Here is a 16,615-nt window from a genome sequence, read left to right on the forward strand (position 1 = left end):
AAAATAGTTTTTACTTTAAAAATTGTTATAGTACCTTGTACACAATAAGTACTGTTTTTTTTAAAGTTTTTTTTTAAAGATTTTATTTATTTATTTTTAGAGAGAGGGGAAGGGAGAAATAGAGAAACATCAATGTGTGGTTGCCTCTGGCATGCCCCCAAGTGGGGACCTGGCCCACAACCCAGGCATGTGCCCTGCCTGGGAATTGAACTGGTGACCCCTTGGTTTGCAGGTTGGCACTCAGTCCAGTGGCACTCAATACTGAGCCACGTCAGCTAGGGCACAGCAAATACTATCGATTACCTGATTTTGAGCTGTCATCAGATTGCTGATTGTATTTGTTCAATGGATTTTGTCTGCTTATCCAGAGAAGAATGTAGTGGATACTTAGAGAAGTCTTGTCATATGCAAGTGAGAAATGCTCTCTAAATGGACTGATTAAGTATTCTTCTCAGGCCTCTCTGACAGTGAGATAGGAATAGTAATACAGACCTGGATATTTTGAAATAATAATAATAATAATAATGAAGAAGACGGAGAAAAGCTCTGATCATCATCACTGGGAAGACTTGTGAAAGTGTAGTATTCTTCTATTTTAATTTGCATTTGTGATGAAAGGGAGTTTCTGGGTGGTGTTCATCTTTCATTTTAGATTCACATTTTTTTTGTCAGCCTAATACTTAGAGCATTAGGGTGTCACCTTCAGTCTCTAAGAATTGGGTCAGGTTTCTTATAGATCTTGTCACATTGCCACTTGGAATTTAACTGGAGGGAAGAAAGTAAGGCTGAATGCTTTTCTTTAGGTGAGCCGGGCTTATTAGAGTCAGTGAGGCAGAGAAGAATGTCCTCATTCTGTCTGGCGGTTGTTGTTTCCCCGCCTCTGCCCTGAGGGTCGTTCTTCCGTCTTTCACTGTCCCATATCTTGGGCAGAGATGGCAGCTGGTCGCTAAAATTCCTCTCCCCGATTTCTGGCTAATGCCTAAAATTTCATCAATACCAAGAAATTAAGTTGCTTGTATAAATTATTACCCAAGAAAAATGGAGATATCCTTGCTGGGGATTGGAGAGGTAGCACAAGTCAACATCTAAACATGAAATATCAAACATTCAGACCTTTTTTATGTGATAGCTAGTGGCTAAAAGATCTCTGCTAAATGAGACAGTGATAAATAAGATTTTTCCTGGGGGAAGGAGAAGCCTGGGTGGGGTTTTAATAGTTGGGGACTCTGAACAAATATAAGGGGCTTAAGACTCTGAAATTCAGAATAAGGGGAACTGTGTATTGAAGAAAGAAGAGGAAGGGCACTTAAAAGATGCAGTACATTTACACTACAATTTCTATGGATCCTTAGTGGAGTGGTCTCTGAAATCTACAGAGCGTTTAGAGTTAAGAAATTCATGCTTTGTTAAACCAGGAATGGTGATGACCATTCCTTTAAAAAAGGCCCTTTTCCCCATCTGCACAGAAGACATACCTTTTACATTTCCTTTCACTGATCATACCTCCAGATATCCCAGGAATGATATAAAGGGTAGTGTTGAAGTCTGTATAACTAACTCTCTCAGCCAAGTTATTTCAATCTTTTGAATGTATTCAGAATATGAAATTAGTAGTTAGTATGCAGGCTTCATTGGTCAGGAGGAATAATTTCCAAGTCAGGTGATTAATTGTGGCCATTGTTCCACAGAGAGGCATTTCAGAGTTTCTACTGGATCCTGTGTTTTGTGAAGGTTTGTTTTTTCCAGATGCAGTTGGATCTTCTTTGTGAAATGTGTGCTATGGAATTGATCTTTTGCTGAGTATATCTGTGTTAACATCTCTGAAATACTGGTGACAGACTTTTTTCTACCTCAATGAGAAAAAATTCTTTTTCACTTTGTATGACCGGTTAAAAGAAGATGGATGCACAGAGTTCAGCCAAAGTCAACACAAGGAAGAGGAGGAAAGAGGTACCTGGACCCAATGGGGCAACAGAGGAAGATGGGATTCCTTCTAAAATGCCACGCTGTGCAGTTGTAAGTAAGGAAGAGATTTCTGTGTTGTGCATATAACCCAGGGGGAGGGAGGAAAACTGATACAGCATTACATGTCTTCTTAAATAATGGAGGGAATGAACAGTAAGTGTGGCTAGTAAGTATTTTCACAGTTGTTGTAAATCTTATGCTTTCTTACTAGATTATAACTCAGCTTTACATTGAAATTGGAAAAAGAATGTGAGGAAAATTTGGAGATTGTGTTGTATGTTAGGTGAAAGATCAAATTCAAACCAATAGAGAAATTGGGGCGCTAGGCAGTGATCTGATCTTGGTATCATCTCATGGTGTTTAGTTTTCTGTGTCTTACTATCTTTTCTTCCATATCACTTACCTACTCTATTACTGCTTATATCTTAGATGAGAACTGTTTTCTATTACTGCTTACCTTATGGTCCTTTATCTCTGGAACATTATCTTTGTATTTCTATTGCCAAGCCTTCTGTGAAATACCCCATTCCAAACTGCTCATCCTGCCTCAGGTTTATATCCTTACTAAATCTTCCTCCCCCCAAAACATGTTAAAGAACACACATTTGAGGTGATTATTGATATACAATATTATAAAATCAGTGTTTCAAAATCCCAATGACAAAAACTGCATGTTTCTGTATTTTCTTAACCTGTACCGGCCATTAATCAGTGATCAAACTGCACTTTTCATTGGTTCATTCTGAAGCTTCATAGCCCAAATGAAAAAGCATTTCTCCTCTGACACAGTTAACAGTTGTTCCAAACCAATACTTTATCTTGAGCAATAAAAGCAACTGGACTTCACAGATAGGAAGCATACGTTCCAGGCCTGGTAGTGATGATATTCGTGGGGCAAGTGTATTCCTTTCCTATTGCGGCTGTAACAAGTTACCACAAATTCAGTGGGGTAAAACAATACAGACACACCTTTCAGTTCTGGGGGTCAGAAGACTGAAATGGATCTGAGGAAGCTAAAGCCAAAGTCCTGGCGGGGATGGAAGTTCCAGGGGCGAATCTGTTTCCTGGCCTTTCTTGCTTCATCGCTCTGCTCATGGTGCCAGCCAGCAGTCCTGGCACCTTGACCGCCGTGTTTGTCATCACGTCTCCTGATTCTGACTGTCCTTTCTCCCGTATTCACTTATCATGACCCTTGTGATTATACTGGACAGGCCTGGATAATCTCCCTGCCTCAAAGTCCTTTAATGTAATCATACCTTCAAAGCTCCTTTTGCCATGGAAAGTGTAGTTATATGTCATGGAGATGTAGGTGTAAACAGATACCATTATTCTGCGTACAGCAGAAGTAAACTCAGAAAATGACTCGGCAGTCAACAAAACAGTGCATTGTTATTTTCTGAATGTTTCTTAGACAGTTTAGGTTACAGAGATGGTGGTAGACACCAATTCAACAACCTCCCTTGGAGTAGGAACAAATTATGACCAAGTAGGTGGGTACTCTCAGCCGGCTGCCATAGCCAGGAATAGAGCAGAGAAGGCCCGTCTTAGTGGAATGGACTCTGAGAAGACTTACGTTTTTGGTCTTTAGAATCTGAGGAATCCCAGTTCGTTAAATTAGTTTACATCATATATTCATGTCACAAATCAGTTGAATGACTTTTGTTACCTATTCCGCATTCTTCTCTGGCACACGCTGGCTATTTAGAATGGGCTAATGGTTAAAGATTCACTCGCCCAACTGGCTAGACTGATCCTAATGAGGAGTATACATTAAATAAACTTGTTTGTCATCTCCATCACATACCTGTACTTTCTGTCTCTGAACCCCTTTCGATTCTGTAGCAAAAGCAAGCAAGATATTGACAGCTTTATTGAGATCACATAGTCCACCAATTTAAACTGTACAATTCAGTGGTTTTTACTATATTCACAGAGTTGTGTGACCATCCCCACAACTAATTTTATTTTATTACTTTTTAAAGATTTTATTTATTTATTCTTAGAAAGAGGGGAAAGGAGAGAGAAAGAGAGGGACAGAAACTTTACTGTGTGGTTGTCCCTTGTGCACCCCCTACTGGGGACCTGGCCTGGAACCCAGGCATGTGCCCTGACTGGGAATCGAACCAGGGACACTTTGGTTCTCAGGCCAGCACTCAGTCCACTGAACCACACCAGCCAGGGCGTCACAACTAATTTTAGAATACTTTTATCACTACAAAAAGAGGCCCCATACTCTAGCAATCATTCCTCATTCCCTTCCAACCTCACCAGCCTCTGGAAACCTCGGCACTATAGACTTTTCTGTTCTGGGTATTACATACAAATGGCATCATACAATACGTGGTCTTTTGTGGCTAGCTTGTTTCACAGGGCATGTTTTCAAGACTCATTAATGTTGTAGCATGTATCAGTACTTAATTTCTATTTATTGGCTAATAAATAGCATGCCATCAAATATTACATACCATTTTTTGTTTATCCAGTCATTAGCTGACATTTGGATTGAGCAGACAAGATGTTATCACACATTTATAATGTGCCAACGTGGCAGTAGATAACTAGGAGTGTAGAGATAAGCTCTTCCCCCTGAGAGATGTGAGCATAATGTAGAGTTCCAAGGTTCAGAGTTCATTAGCTTTAGAAAAGTGCTTTCTTTGCAAGTGGGGAAGGGAATGGGAAGGGTCACCAGGTATTAGATAGTTGAGTCGATGGGTCAGGAAGAAACAGATAGAAGAGAGGGAAAGAATTGAGGAAAAATTAAGGAATAACTTTTATGGCTAGTTTTTAAATAACTATAAAGAATTTACTTATACAGATATTTCTAAAGGTATAATCAAGTTCTGCTATGGAGATCTCATAATCTCATTTCAGTCAATGTATATTGAGAACTTCTGCGGGCCAGTTGCTAGAATTAGAGATACAAAAATGAAAAGATGACCTTGACCTTAAGAAGTTCACAGAAAAATAGGAGGTAGAGACATAATTAAGATACAGGGTGAAAAAGGACAAATAGAAGGTTGGAGGAATTTTGACTTAGGGGTACAGACAGTGGTTTTTGATAAGCTTCATTGAGGAGATTATTTCCGACTTGAACTTTGAAGGGTAATTAGGAATTCAAGAAATAGACAAGAGCTTTCCATACCTGTTGCCTTGCAGGTTGCTCATGCGAGGCCTCTCAACCACCTCTGAGATGCGCTACTTTGCCTCCTACTTGCTGGCCGCCCTCTGGGGCAGTGCCTCCCCAACACTAAGGTTCAGTGTGGTCTTTTGTGGCTAGCTTCTTTCACAGGGCATGTTTTCAAGATTCATTAATACTGATACATGCTACATGTTGTGTAGCATGTGCTCCAGGTGCTCCAGGAATGTCATTATGTAATGTTCATTACTGATACATGTTGTAGCATGTATCAATACTTGATTTCTATTTATTGGCTAATAGCATGCCATCAAATATTACATACCATTTTTTATTTATTCAGTCATTAGGTAACATTTGGATTGAGTTCAACATTTGGATTAGGTTCAAGAAGAACCTAAGCAGTGTGGGCATAAAGAAAACAGCATAGGGAATATAGTCAGTAATATTGTAATAACTATATATTTTGCCAGGTGGGTACTGGAAATATTGTGGGGAACACTTTGTAAAGTATATTATTAACTAACCACTACGCCGTATACCTGAAACTAATACAAAATAATAATACTGAATATAAACTATAATTGAAAAAGAAAATTATGAAATAAAAATATAGTAACTGTTGATAGATAATGTATTTACTGCCATTTTATTATTCATATTTTTGTGTTTTTTTCTTTTTCCTAAAGAAGACTCTTTAACATTTCTTATAATACTGGTTTGGTGGTGATGAATTCTTTCAGCTTTTTCTTCTCTGGGAAGTGCTTTTTCTGTCCTTCAATTCTAAATGACAGCTCTTCTGAGCAATCTTGGTTGTAGGTTCTTGCTTTTTATCACTTTGAATATTTTGTGCCAATCCCTCTGGCCTGCAAAGTTTCTTTTGAGAAATCAGCTGACTGTCTTATGGGTGCTCCTTTCTAGGGAGCTTTCTCTTGCTGCTTTTAGGATTATTTGTCTTTTAAAAAATATATATTTTATTTATTTATTTTTAGAGAGAGGGGAAGGGAAGGAGAAAGAGTGGGAGAGAAACATCAATGTATGGTTGCCTCTCATGTGTCCTCTCATGTGGGGACCTGGCCTGCAACCCAAGCATGTGCCCCAACTGGGAATCGAACTGGCAACCCTTTGCTTCATAGGCCCGTGCTCAATCCACTGACCTATACCAGCCAGGGTGGATTATTTGTCTTTAACCTTTGCCATTTTAATTATGATGTGTCTTGGTGAAGGCCTGTTTGGGTTCATCTTGTTTGGGACTCTCTCTGCTTCCTGGACTTGTATGTCTTTTTCTTTCACCAGGTTAAGGAAATTTTCAGTCATTATTTCTTCAAATAGGCTCTTAGCCCCTTGCTCTCTCTTTCTTCTCTATCTGGTATCCCTATGATATAAATGCTGTTACACTTGATATTGTCCCAAAGGTCCCTTAATCTATCCTCATGTTTTTTGTTTTTTTTGGGGGGGGGATTCTTTTTTCTTTTTGCTACTCTGATTAGGTGTTTTCTGCTATGTTTTCTTCCAGATTGTTGGTTCAGTTTTCTGGTTCATCTAACCTGCTGTTGATTCCTTCTAGTGTAGTCTTCATTTTAGTTATTGTAGTCTTTATTTCTGACTGGTTCTTTTTTTATGGTTTCTGTGTCCTTTCTATGTTTACTATCTCTTTAAGTTCTCATTGAGCTCCTCCATTCTTTCCCTGAGTTCCTTGGTATCCTTATAACCATTGTTTTGAACTCAGTATCTAATAGATTGCTTGCCTCTATTTTACTTCGTTCCTTTTTCCAGGGTTTCTCTTGTTCTTTCATTTGGGTCATGTTTCTTTGTCTCCCCATTTTAGCTGCTTCTCTGTAATTGTTTCTATGTATTAGGTATGTAGCTCTGTTAGGCCTCCCAGTTTTGGTGGGGTGGCCTTCTGTGGTAAGTGTCCTGTGGGGCTCAGTGGCACAGTCTTCCTGATGACCTGAGCTAGGTGCTCCAGGAATGTTCGTTATGTAAGTTATGTGAACCCTCCTGTTGTAGCTGCTATTGGCCTGTCCATGGGTGGGGTTGACCCTTGGGCTCACTGACTATGAGGATTGATCCTGACCGCAGTATACAAACTGCTGTGCAGGGACTAACCCCATGAGTTGGAATTCCCCCCAGCAGGTTCTGGTGCCTGCTAATATCTTCCTTTGGGTGTGCTGCTTGTGGAACTAATTGGGTTGTGCTCTGATGTGGCCTGAGTCCTGTCACCAGGTGTGTTGGTTCTACAAGCCCATGGGCCAAATCTGGCCCTCCACCTTGTTATATCTGGCCCAGCATCTTGTTTCTACCCAGAGGAAGTGCCAAGCTCCTTGCCCCTAGTTAAGGAGTAGTTACATTTGTACAGTCCTAAAATTACATTTGGCCATTTGAAGGCAACCTAGAGGCTGATGCGGCCCCTGGTGAAAATGAGTTTGACACCCCTATCTAGGGACTCTTGGGAGGAACTCTGGTGCAGGTCAATGTCAGGCGCTGCCTGTTACCAGCCCTGGGATACCCGTTTGGAGATACGAAGAGATCCACAGTTTGTGGCTGCCTCTGCTGGGCCTGGGTGTGTGGAGGAGGGCCCAAGCTGTGCACCAAGGCCCACTTTCAGCAGCACTGAGATTGGGGGCACATCAGCAAAGGGCCCAAGGTACCCTGAGATCTGCCTCCACCTGCTGGCTTGCTGTTAGGCTAAGTTGCTGAAATAGTTTTTGGTGGTTAACGAGGTGTGTGAGGTAGGTTCCCAGTGAGTCACCAGGTAGAGGCAGATTAATACTGATTCAAACTCAGCATGAGTGCCTGCAGACCTTTGAGGTGGGGTGGGGTCTCAGGGAGTCATCAGGGTAAGGCCAGCAGTGTTCATCAGACCCAAATAGGCCAATATTTGGCTGTGTGAAGGGAGGGCTCTGCACAGGAATGGTATTGGGGGTTGGGCATGGGAGGGAAACATGCCCCCCACTGTAGTGCCACAGAACTGTCTCTCCCTCCAAAAGAGAGTCGGCACCAAAGGCCCAAACTGGCCACAGCCATCTGACTCCTCAGCAGGGTGAGAGCTCAGCAGGCAGGGCCACCAGCTGTCGGGATGGTGGGGCTAGTGGATCTTTCCTGAGGGAAGCAGCACTGGTCTGGCTAGAGGTGGAGGGAAATGGCCTCTCCCCTAGAGCCACACAACTTGGTCTCTGATACTCCCTGAATTTGCTATCAAGAGCCCTCCGAAAAATTCTACACCATGGGCCCTTGCAGGTGACTTCCCTACAGGTTATAAGCTCAGCAGGGCAGGGCAACAGGGAGTTGGGTTGGTGGGGCCAGTGCCTTCCTCCAGGCTGATTCAGTGTGGAAGGGAGTGCTTGACCCAGGAAAGATGGTGTCTATGGGTGGAATGAGAGAGGAACTCAGTACAGGCACCCAGGCGGCTATCCCTTCAAGCTCTCCCCGGAGCCATGAACATGAGTCTGTTCTTACGTGACTCCAGTCTGCTCCAATCCACCCTCTCTGCAGGAGCCCAAGGTGAGTGGCCAGGAATGAGATTTTGGCACTGGCCCTTTAACAGGAAACCTGGGTTTCTGGAAGACTCCTCTTTCTCCCTGGCATACAGAATCCTTGCTGATTTTTATAGCCAGATATTATGTGGGCTCCTACTCTTGGCTCTGGTGCTTTGGGCTGGCGGGATCCATGTGTAGGGTTGAGATGCCATGCTTGTTAGGGATCTCAACCTTTGCAGCTGAGACATGTGGTTGCAGTGCCAGATCTTTTAGGTCTCTGCCTTTCCTATCAGTCTTGATTTGGCTTCTTTTGTAAATCATTGGTTATAAGACTTCCATTCAGCTAGTCTTCAGTTGGTAATTCAGGTTCATTGTTCTATAATTCATTTGTAATTACAGTTTGGACTTAGGAGGAGATGAGTGTAACTTCCACCTCCTCCACTGCATGTTGGATCTAACAATTACCTTAAATGCAAACAGATTAAATTCACCAATTAAAAGAGATAAGGTTGGTGAATAGATAAGGAAACAAGACCCTTACATATGCTGTCTATAAGAGACTCACTTCAGATTAAAAGAGACACAGCCTGAAAGTAAAGGGATGGAAAATGATATTTCATGAAAATGGAAAGAAGAAAAAGGCTGGGCAGCAATACTCATACCAGACAAAATAGACTTTAAAACAGAGGCTATAATGAGAAACATAAAAGGACCCAGCAATTTCACTTCTGGGTATTTATTCAAAGACACCAAAACCACTAAATTGAAAAGACATTGAAAAGATCTGTTCATTGTGGCGTTATTTACAATGGCCAAGATATGGAAGCAACCTAAGTGTCCATCAATAGATGAATTGACGAGGAAGTGGTGTACGTATGAGCACACAATGGAATATGACTCAGCTATAGAAGAGAATGAAATTTTGCCCCTTGAAACAACATGGATGACAGAGAGGGTATTGTGCTAAGTGAGATAAGACAGAGAAAACCAAATGCCATCTGATTTCACTTATATGTGGAATCTAAAAAACAAAATAGACAAACACTAGACACAGACTCAGACAGAGAATACTTTGATGGCTGACAGATGGGAAGTGGGGGTGGCGGGGGAGGATAGGTAAAACTGGTTAAGTGCTCTGGCCATGTGGCTCACTTGGTTGGAGCATTATCCCAGAACTGAGAGTCTGTGAATTCAGTTCCCGGTCAGGGCGTATACCTAGGTTGTTTGTGTGATCTTTGGTCCAGGTGTGTATAGGAGGCAACCAATCGACGTTTCTTCCTCTCTTACATTGATGTTTCTCTCTCTCTTGCCTTCTCTCTCTCTGTGTCTCTAAAAGCAATGAAAAAGTGTCCTTGGATGAAGATTTTTAAAAAAAAGGTGAAGGGATTAAGAAGCACAAGTTAGTAGTTACAGAATAGTCATGGGCATGTAAAGTACAGCATAGGGACTATAGTCAATGATATTGTAAAAACTGTGTGGCGTCAGATGGGTATGATGAGTTTTATCAAGGTGAACACTTCATAAGTTATACGAATGTCTAGTCACTGGATTATACACCTGAAGCTAATATAATACTGTATGTCACTATTATTAAAAAATAAAAAAATTAAATTTAGAGGTAAAAAAAGAAGCCTTAGAAGTAGAAAGGGTACTGGAAAGCTCATATTAAGTTCTAGTCTTAATTATTTGAGTTATCTCCATTTTCCTACTAGTAAGAACACCAGAATTTCTTTTTTCATTGAAATTTTGAGGAATAATGAGTTACATATGTGAACAAAATCAGGAAAAAGTTTTTATTGAAGTAATATTGCATTCAGTAGATCATTTATAATTTAGGGGATAATGATGATCAGTATTGGTTATAGTTTGCATAGGTTTAGATAATTTATATAGCATTTAGAAGCTAAAAAATTCTTAGATTAATGCAACTTAATTAATTTTGTTGGCATAATGAAATCTATGTTCATAAAATGGAAGAGAAAGTGAGCTAACATTGTTAATGGTGAACTAAATTTGTTGAGTGCCTACTGAATGTGAAATCTTAGGCTAGTTACTTTGCATATGCTATTTTATTTAATCCTCATAATAACCTTGTGGGGCAGAAGTATTATCTTCTGTTTTATAGAAGAAATGAAAGCTTTAAAAGCTCACTGTGATTTCACAACTATTACGTGATAGAGCTGGGATTTAGATCCAAGTTTTAAACCCACTCCTTTCCCATAAACTTCACTATCAGGTAGTCAAAAGACTTGAAAGCAGTATTATTCTGTAGGATTCTTTTGAGGTTAGAATGAAGGAGGTATATTTTATAACACAGGTAGAAGTACTTAGTCCTGCTTTTATAAGCCTCAACATTTACAGACACTGTTCTCTAACTCAGATGTGAGTAACGGGTGTTTATTAAAATATTACACTTTCTTTTTTAAATGTTTTATTGATTATGCTATTACAGCTGTCCCATTTTTTTCTCCCCTTTATTCCCCTCTGTCTTGCACCCCCTCCCACCGGCATTCTTCCATTTTAGTTCATGTCCATGGGTCATACATTTAAGTTCTTTGGCTTCTCCATTTCCCATACTATTCTTAACCTCACTCTGTACCTACCATTTATGCTTCTTATTTCTCTGTACATTTTCCTCCATTCTCCCCCCTCCCCATCCACACTGATAACCCTCCATGTGATCTCCATTTCTGGGATTCTATTCCTGTTCTAGTTGTTTGCTTAGTTTGTTTTTGTTTTTTTGTTTAGGTTCAGTTGTTGATAGTTGTACATTTGTTGTCATTTTACTGTTCATATTTTTGGTCGCCTTCTTTCTCGTAGATATGTCCCTTTAACATTTAATATAATAAGGACTTGGTGATGATGAACCCCCTGAGCTTGACCTTATCTGGGAAGTACTTTATATGCCCTTCCATTATAAATGATAGCTTTGCTGGACACAGTAATCTTGGATGAAGGCCCTTGTCCTTCATGACTTTGAATACTTCTTTCTAGCCCCTTCTTATCTGTAAGGTTTCTTTTGAGAAATCAGCTGATACTCTTTTTTAAAAAATATATTTTATTGATTATACCATTACAGTTGTTCTATTTCCCCCCTTCATTCCCCTCCACCCTGCACACCCCCCACCATTTCCCCCCTTTAGTTTATGACCACATGTCTCAAGTTCTTTAGATTCTATATTTCCCACACTATTCTTGCCCTCCCCCCTATTTTCTACCTACTGTCTATGCTATTTTCTGTACCTTCTCCCCCTTCTCCTCCTCCCACTCCCTTGTTACTAACCCTCCATGTGATCTTCATTTCTATGATTCCACTCCTGATCTAGCTGTCCTCTTGGTTTGCTTTTGTTTTAGGTGTGGTTGTTAATAACTGTGAGTTTGCTGTCCTTTCACTGTTTATATTTTTCATCTTCCTTTTCTTAGATAAGTCCCTTTAACATGTCCTATAATAAGGACTTGGTGATGATGAACCCCCTGAGCTTGACCTTATCTGGGAAGTACTTTATATGCCCTTCCATTATAAATGATAGCTTTGCTGGACACAGTAATCTTGGATGAAGGCCCTTGTCCTTCATGACTTTGAATACTTCTTTCTAGCCCCTTCTTATCTGTAAGGTTTCTTTTGAGAAATCAGCTGATACTCTTTTTTAAAAAATATATTTTATTGATTATACCATTACAGTTGTTCTATTCCCCCNATTTCAATTAGTTTAGCCTTCATATGTTCCTCTAATTTGTGACTATAATCAACCAGTTCTGTGAGCATCCTGATCAGCAGTATTTTGAACTATGCATCTGGGAGGTTCACTGTTTCTCTTTCGCTTAGAATTATTGGCTCTGGGGCTTTGAGTTCTTCTTGAACCGTATTTTGGACTGTTCGTGCTTGTTACATATGAGGAGCGGAGCCCTAGGTGTTCACCAGGGCGGGGCAACTCAGTTGCTGGGTTGTGATGCTGTATGTTGGGGTGGGGTCAAAGGAAAGCAATGGCGGTTCCCTCTGTCGCCTCCCGCTGCTGGGCCACGCAGTCCGTCCCACTGCATGCGAATGTGGGACAGTGGTCAGTCCGCCGCCTTGCACACTCTCTGGGTTCGCCACTGGGGCCTGCATGGTCTGTCCCACTGCTCACTCCTCTGCTGGTTTGTGACTGAGGTCAGCCTGCCCTGCACCCTCACTGGGTCCATGACGCTACCCTGGCTGCCTTTGAACCTGGGTCGGGGAATCTTTCCTGCCCGACCCTGCTCTGCTGCTGGCTCCGCCCCTCTTACCGGTCAGGTGGAACAGTTCATTGTTGTCAGACTTCCGTATAGTTCAATTTTCTGTACTTTGGCTGCGTCTTTGTTTACTAAACCTTTGTTGTATTCGAACTTGGTTGTGGGAGAAGGCACACTGTTTCCACCTATGCCTCCATCTTGGCAGAAGTCCTCAGCTGATAGTCTTATGGGAACTCTTTGTAGGTAACTCTCCCCTTTTCTCTTGCTGCTTTTAAGATTCTCTCTTTGTCTTTAATCTTGGATAATATAATTATGATGTGCCTTGGTGTATGCTTCCTTGGGTTCAACTTATTTGGGATTCTCTGAGCTTCCTGGACTTCCTGGAAACCTGTTTCCTTTGCCAGATGGGGGAAGTTCTCCTTCATTATGTTTTCAAACAAGTCTCCCATGTCTTGCTCTTCCTCTTCTCCTTCTGGCATCCCTATGATTTGAATGTTGGAACATTTAAAGTTGTCCTGGAGGTTCCTAAGCCTCTCCTCATTTTTTTGAATTATTGTTCCTTCATTCTGTTCTGGTTGAATGTTATTTCTTCCTTCTGGTCCAAACTGTTGTTCTGAATCCCAGTTTCCTTACCTTCACTGTTGGTTCCCTGTACATTTTCCTTTATTTCATTTTCATAGCCTTCACTTCTTCCTCTATTTTGCAACCATACTCAACCATTTCTGTGAGCATCCTGATTACCAGTGTTTTGAACTCTGCATCAGATAGGTTCCCTGTCTCTTCATCAATTAGTTGTATTTTTGGAACTTTGTTCTTTCATTTGGGCCATATTTTTTTCTCTCACCATTTCTGTTACAATGTAGGGGCTGAGCCTTAGGTATGCACCAGGGTGGGGCAATTTATGTTGTTCTGTGTGGTTCTATGTGTTGGGTAGCGGTCAGGGAGGGAATAATACAGCTTGCTTGGCTGTCAGCTGCTTTCAGTCACTTACCCCACTTTTCCACAAGCAAATTGGGCCTTTCTGGTGCTGATTCCTGGGTGGGTGGGTTTGTGTACATTCTACGACCCTGTGGGTCTCTCCGATGAACTCTCCTGTGAGGCTGGGAGTTTCTTACGATCAGAGGTTTTGAGGCTTTATTTCCCTGCACTGGAACCCTGGGTTGTGTGGTCTGTCTTGCTCTCCAGTTGTTCCTCCGTTTATCCCCACGTGAATGTGGGACTGCCCAGTATCCCACCTGCCCCCCTCTGCCCCTCCTACCAGTCTGGATGAATGTTTCTTCTTTAACTCCTTGGTTGGACTTCCATACATTTGATTTTCTGGCAGTTCTGGTTATTTTTGTTTTTGAATTTGTTGTTGTCTTTCTTTTGGTTCTGCGAGGAAGCGAAGTATATCTATCTATGCCTCCATCTTGGCTGGCAGTTTAAAAATACTGCACTTTCTAACTGGAGGCAACCCTGGAGAGATAAAGGTTTTGCTGATCTGCTATAGCTGAAGAACCCTATGTTTCGTTCTCTATACTTAGGAGGAATTCATTCAGCAAAAACTCTAGCCAGGAGAAACAGCTGCATTTGCCTTCTGTCTTGAACATACACGGTATACTACAAGGGAGGCTGAAGAAATAGAGTTGTGAAAGATAGGGTACTTAATGTATCTTTAAATTGAGACAAAATTTATCATTTTAACCATTTGGAAGTGTACGGTACAATTGTTTTTAGTATATTCACAATATTGTGCAACTTTCACCAATAATTCCAGGACATTTTCATCCCCACAAAAAGAACCCTCTGCCTATTAGTAGTCACTCCCCATTCCCCTCGCCTTCTGCCTCCTGGTAATCATTAATCTGCTTTCTGTCCCTAATTCTGGACATTTCATAAAACTAGAATCATATAATATGTGGCCTTTTTAGTCTGGCTTCTTTTATTTTATCTAGGTGGTAGCATATATCAGTACTTCATTCCTTTTTATAGGTGAGTAATATTCTATACTGATGTATCATTTTGTTTATCCATTCATCAGATGATGGATATTTGGATTGTTTTCATTCTTGGCAATTTTGAATAATGCTGTTATAAGCAGTATTTATGTACAAGTTCTTTTTGATTATATACCTAAGAGTGTAATTTCTAGGTCATGTGGCATTCTATGTTCAACGTTTTGAAGAGTGTTTTCCAAAGCTGTGCACCAGTTTACATCACAGCAGCAGTGTATGAAGGTTCCAATTTCTTCTGGCCATTATTGTTATTGCCTGACTTTTTTGCTTATGACTGTCCTAAAGGGTAAGAAGTGATAGCTCTTTGTGGTTTTGATTTGCATTTCCATAATGACTAATATTGTTGAGCATTTTTTCACGTGCTTTTTGGCCATTAGCGTATCTCTTTGGAAAAATGTCCAGATCTCTTTGTCTCCATAACTTTTCATTCCCTCTCTTCTCCCTTCCATTCACCAGGGCCTACTTTTCTTCCTGAACCCACTAACTTGGCTACTATAGTTTCTAGCTTGATCTGAATTTGAATATAGTACCTGATAGTCTCATTAATTATCTGCTAATGCTCTAATACATTTCCCACAACTATTCCAAATATTTCCTTCTTTCCTCAAGTTTTCATTCTCATTCCAACCTACCTGTTCTTCATAGGTAACTTCACTTTTCCACTATACTGAGAAAATTGAGGGCATCAGATGCAAGTTTGTACATCTCTCTTCTTTTACATTGAACATTGTTCTTTTGTCACCTTCCCTTTCTTCTGCTTTTAGCAAAATGTGATCCTGCTTATTTCTAGAGCTAACACCGTCCCCTGTCCTCCTGTGAGGCCGTTCCCTGCTGTTCTTCTAGCCTCTTTCTCCCTGAATTCTCTGTTTTTTCCTTCTCCAGTATTTTCAATCTCATTGGCTCCTTTTCTTCTGTCTTAGATATGTGCATATCTCCTTAATTAAAAATCCTTCTGTCCCCTCTAGATACCTTCATGTTTTCTCATTTTTATGGTCACACATCTCTACTGAGAGATTATTACTAATTTATTTCACTGTCTTCCAATTTTCCTAAAGGCATTGGTGTTCTAACTTTCAGTAATATATTCTAAAGGTCTCTAGTAGTCATGTGAATCTCCAAATTCAAAGACTTGCCTCAGTTCTCACTTTCTTTGATCTCAACTCCTTCTTTTAAAATTTCTCTATTCCTGGTAATGGTACCACAAGCTTATTTTCTGCAGATCAAGCATTAAGCCCCCAAGACGGTGAAGTTCTGATCTTTATCAAATACATCTAGGCTTCAGCTGTATTTCAGTTCTAGGTCCATAAAAACAGCAAAATCAGACAAGCCACACAATGGCTGACATCAGGACCAGCTACATTGACTAATGACTCCCTGCCCTGGTGCTGACCAGTCAGTAGAGACCATGACCTGAAAGGACACAGTGGAAAGCTGATGAATATTCTATTGAGATCCTCTTCTGGGACCTCTCCTAAAAGCCCTTAAGATGGAGGACCCAGCTGCTGTATGGAGCTTGCCCACCCCTTTCCCCACCCACTTCCCCCCTTTTCCTTGCTTCCCTCTTTTTCTCCCTCCTAAGCACCAAGGGCCCTTCTTCTGCCTCTGTAACTTGTGTCCTGAGCCCATTTCTTCTATAGCTCACTTATTCTACCTCTGTGACTTGCTAAATAAGCTTTTTGTTTTTTTTAATTTAATTTTATTCAAGTACAGTTTTCTGTTTTATATTCCCTGCCCTGCCCCCAGCTTTTTCTTATAGTTGGAGTCTTGGCTCTGAATTCTTTCTCAGCAAGAACTCAAGTGCCGGCCCTGACTCACGGTGGCTCAGTTGA

At 40.9% G+C, this 16,615-nt stretch overlaps 1 protein-coding gene across 4 annotated transcripts in view; it reads left to right on the forward strand.

Moving 5' to 3' along the window:
* Positions 1 to 16,615, forward strand: part of PCYT1A (phosphate cytidylyltransferase 1A, choline) — a 58,232-nt gene that overhangs the window by 14,374 nt on the left and 27,243 nt on the right. For 2 of the 4 annotated variants that reach the window (XM_037037686.1, XM_037037685.1), the window contains exon 2: positions 1,897 to 2,016. The exons of 1 other annotated variant lie outside the window; for it this stretch is intronic. In XM_037037686.1, coding sequence (XP_036893581.1) covers positions 1,900 to 2,016 — 117 coding nt within the window. In that variant the 5' untranslated portion in view covers positions 1,897 to 1,899. The remainder of the gene's footprint in view (positions 1 to 1,896; positions 2,017 to 16,615) is intronic. One more of the 4 variants, XM_037037687.1, reaches the window with a different exon arrangement.

This window comes from Sturnira hondurensis, unplaced genomic scaffold (assembly GCF_014824575.4).
Source record: "Sturnira hondurensis isolate 20B ecotype Veracruz unplaced genomic scaffold, ASM1482457v3 Scaffold0023357, whole genome shotgun sequence".
NCBI classification, from domain to species: Eukaryota; Metazoa; Chordata; class Mammalia; order Chiroptera; family Phyllostomidae; genus Sturnira; species Sturnira hondurensis.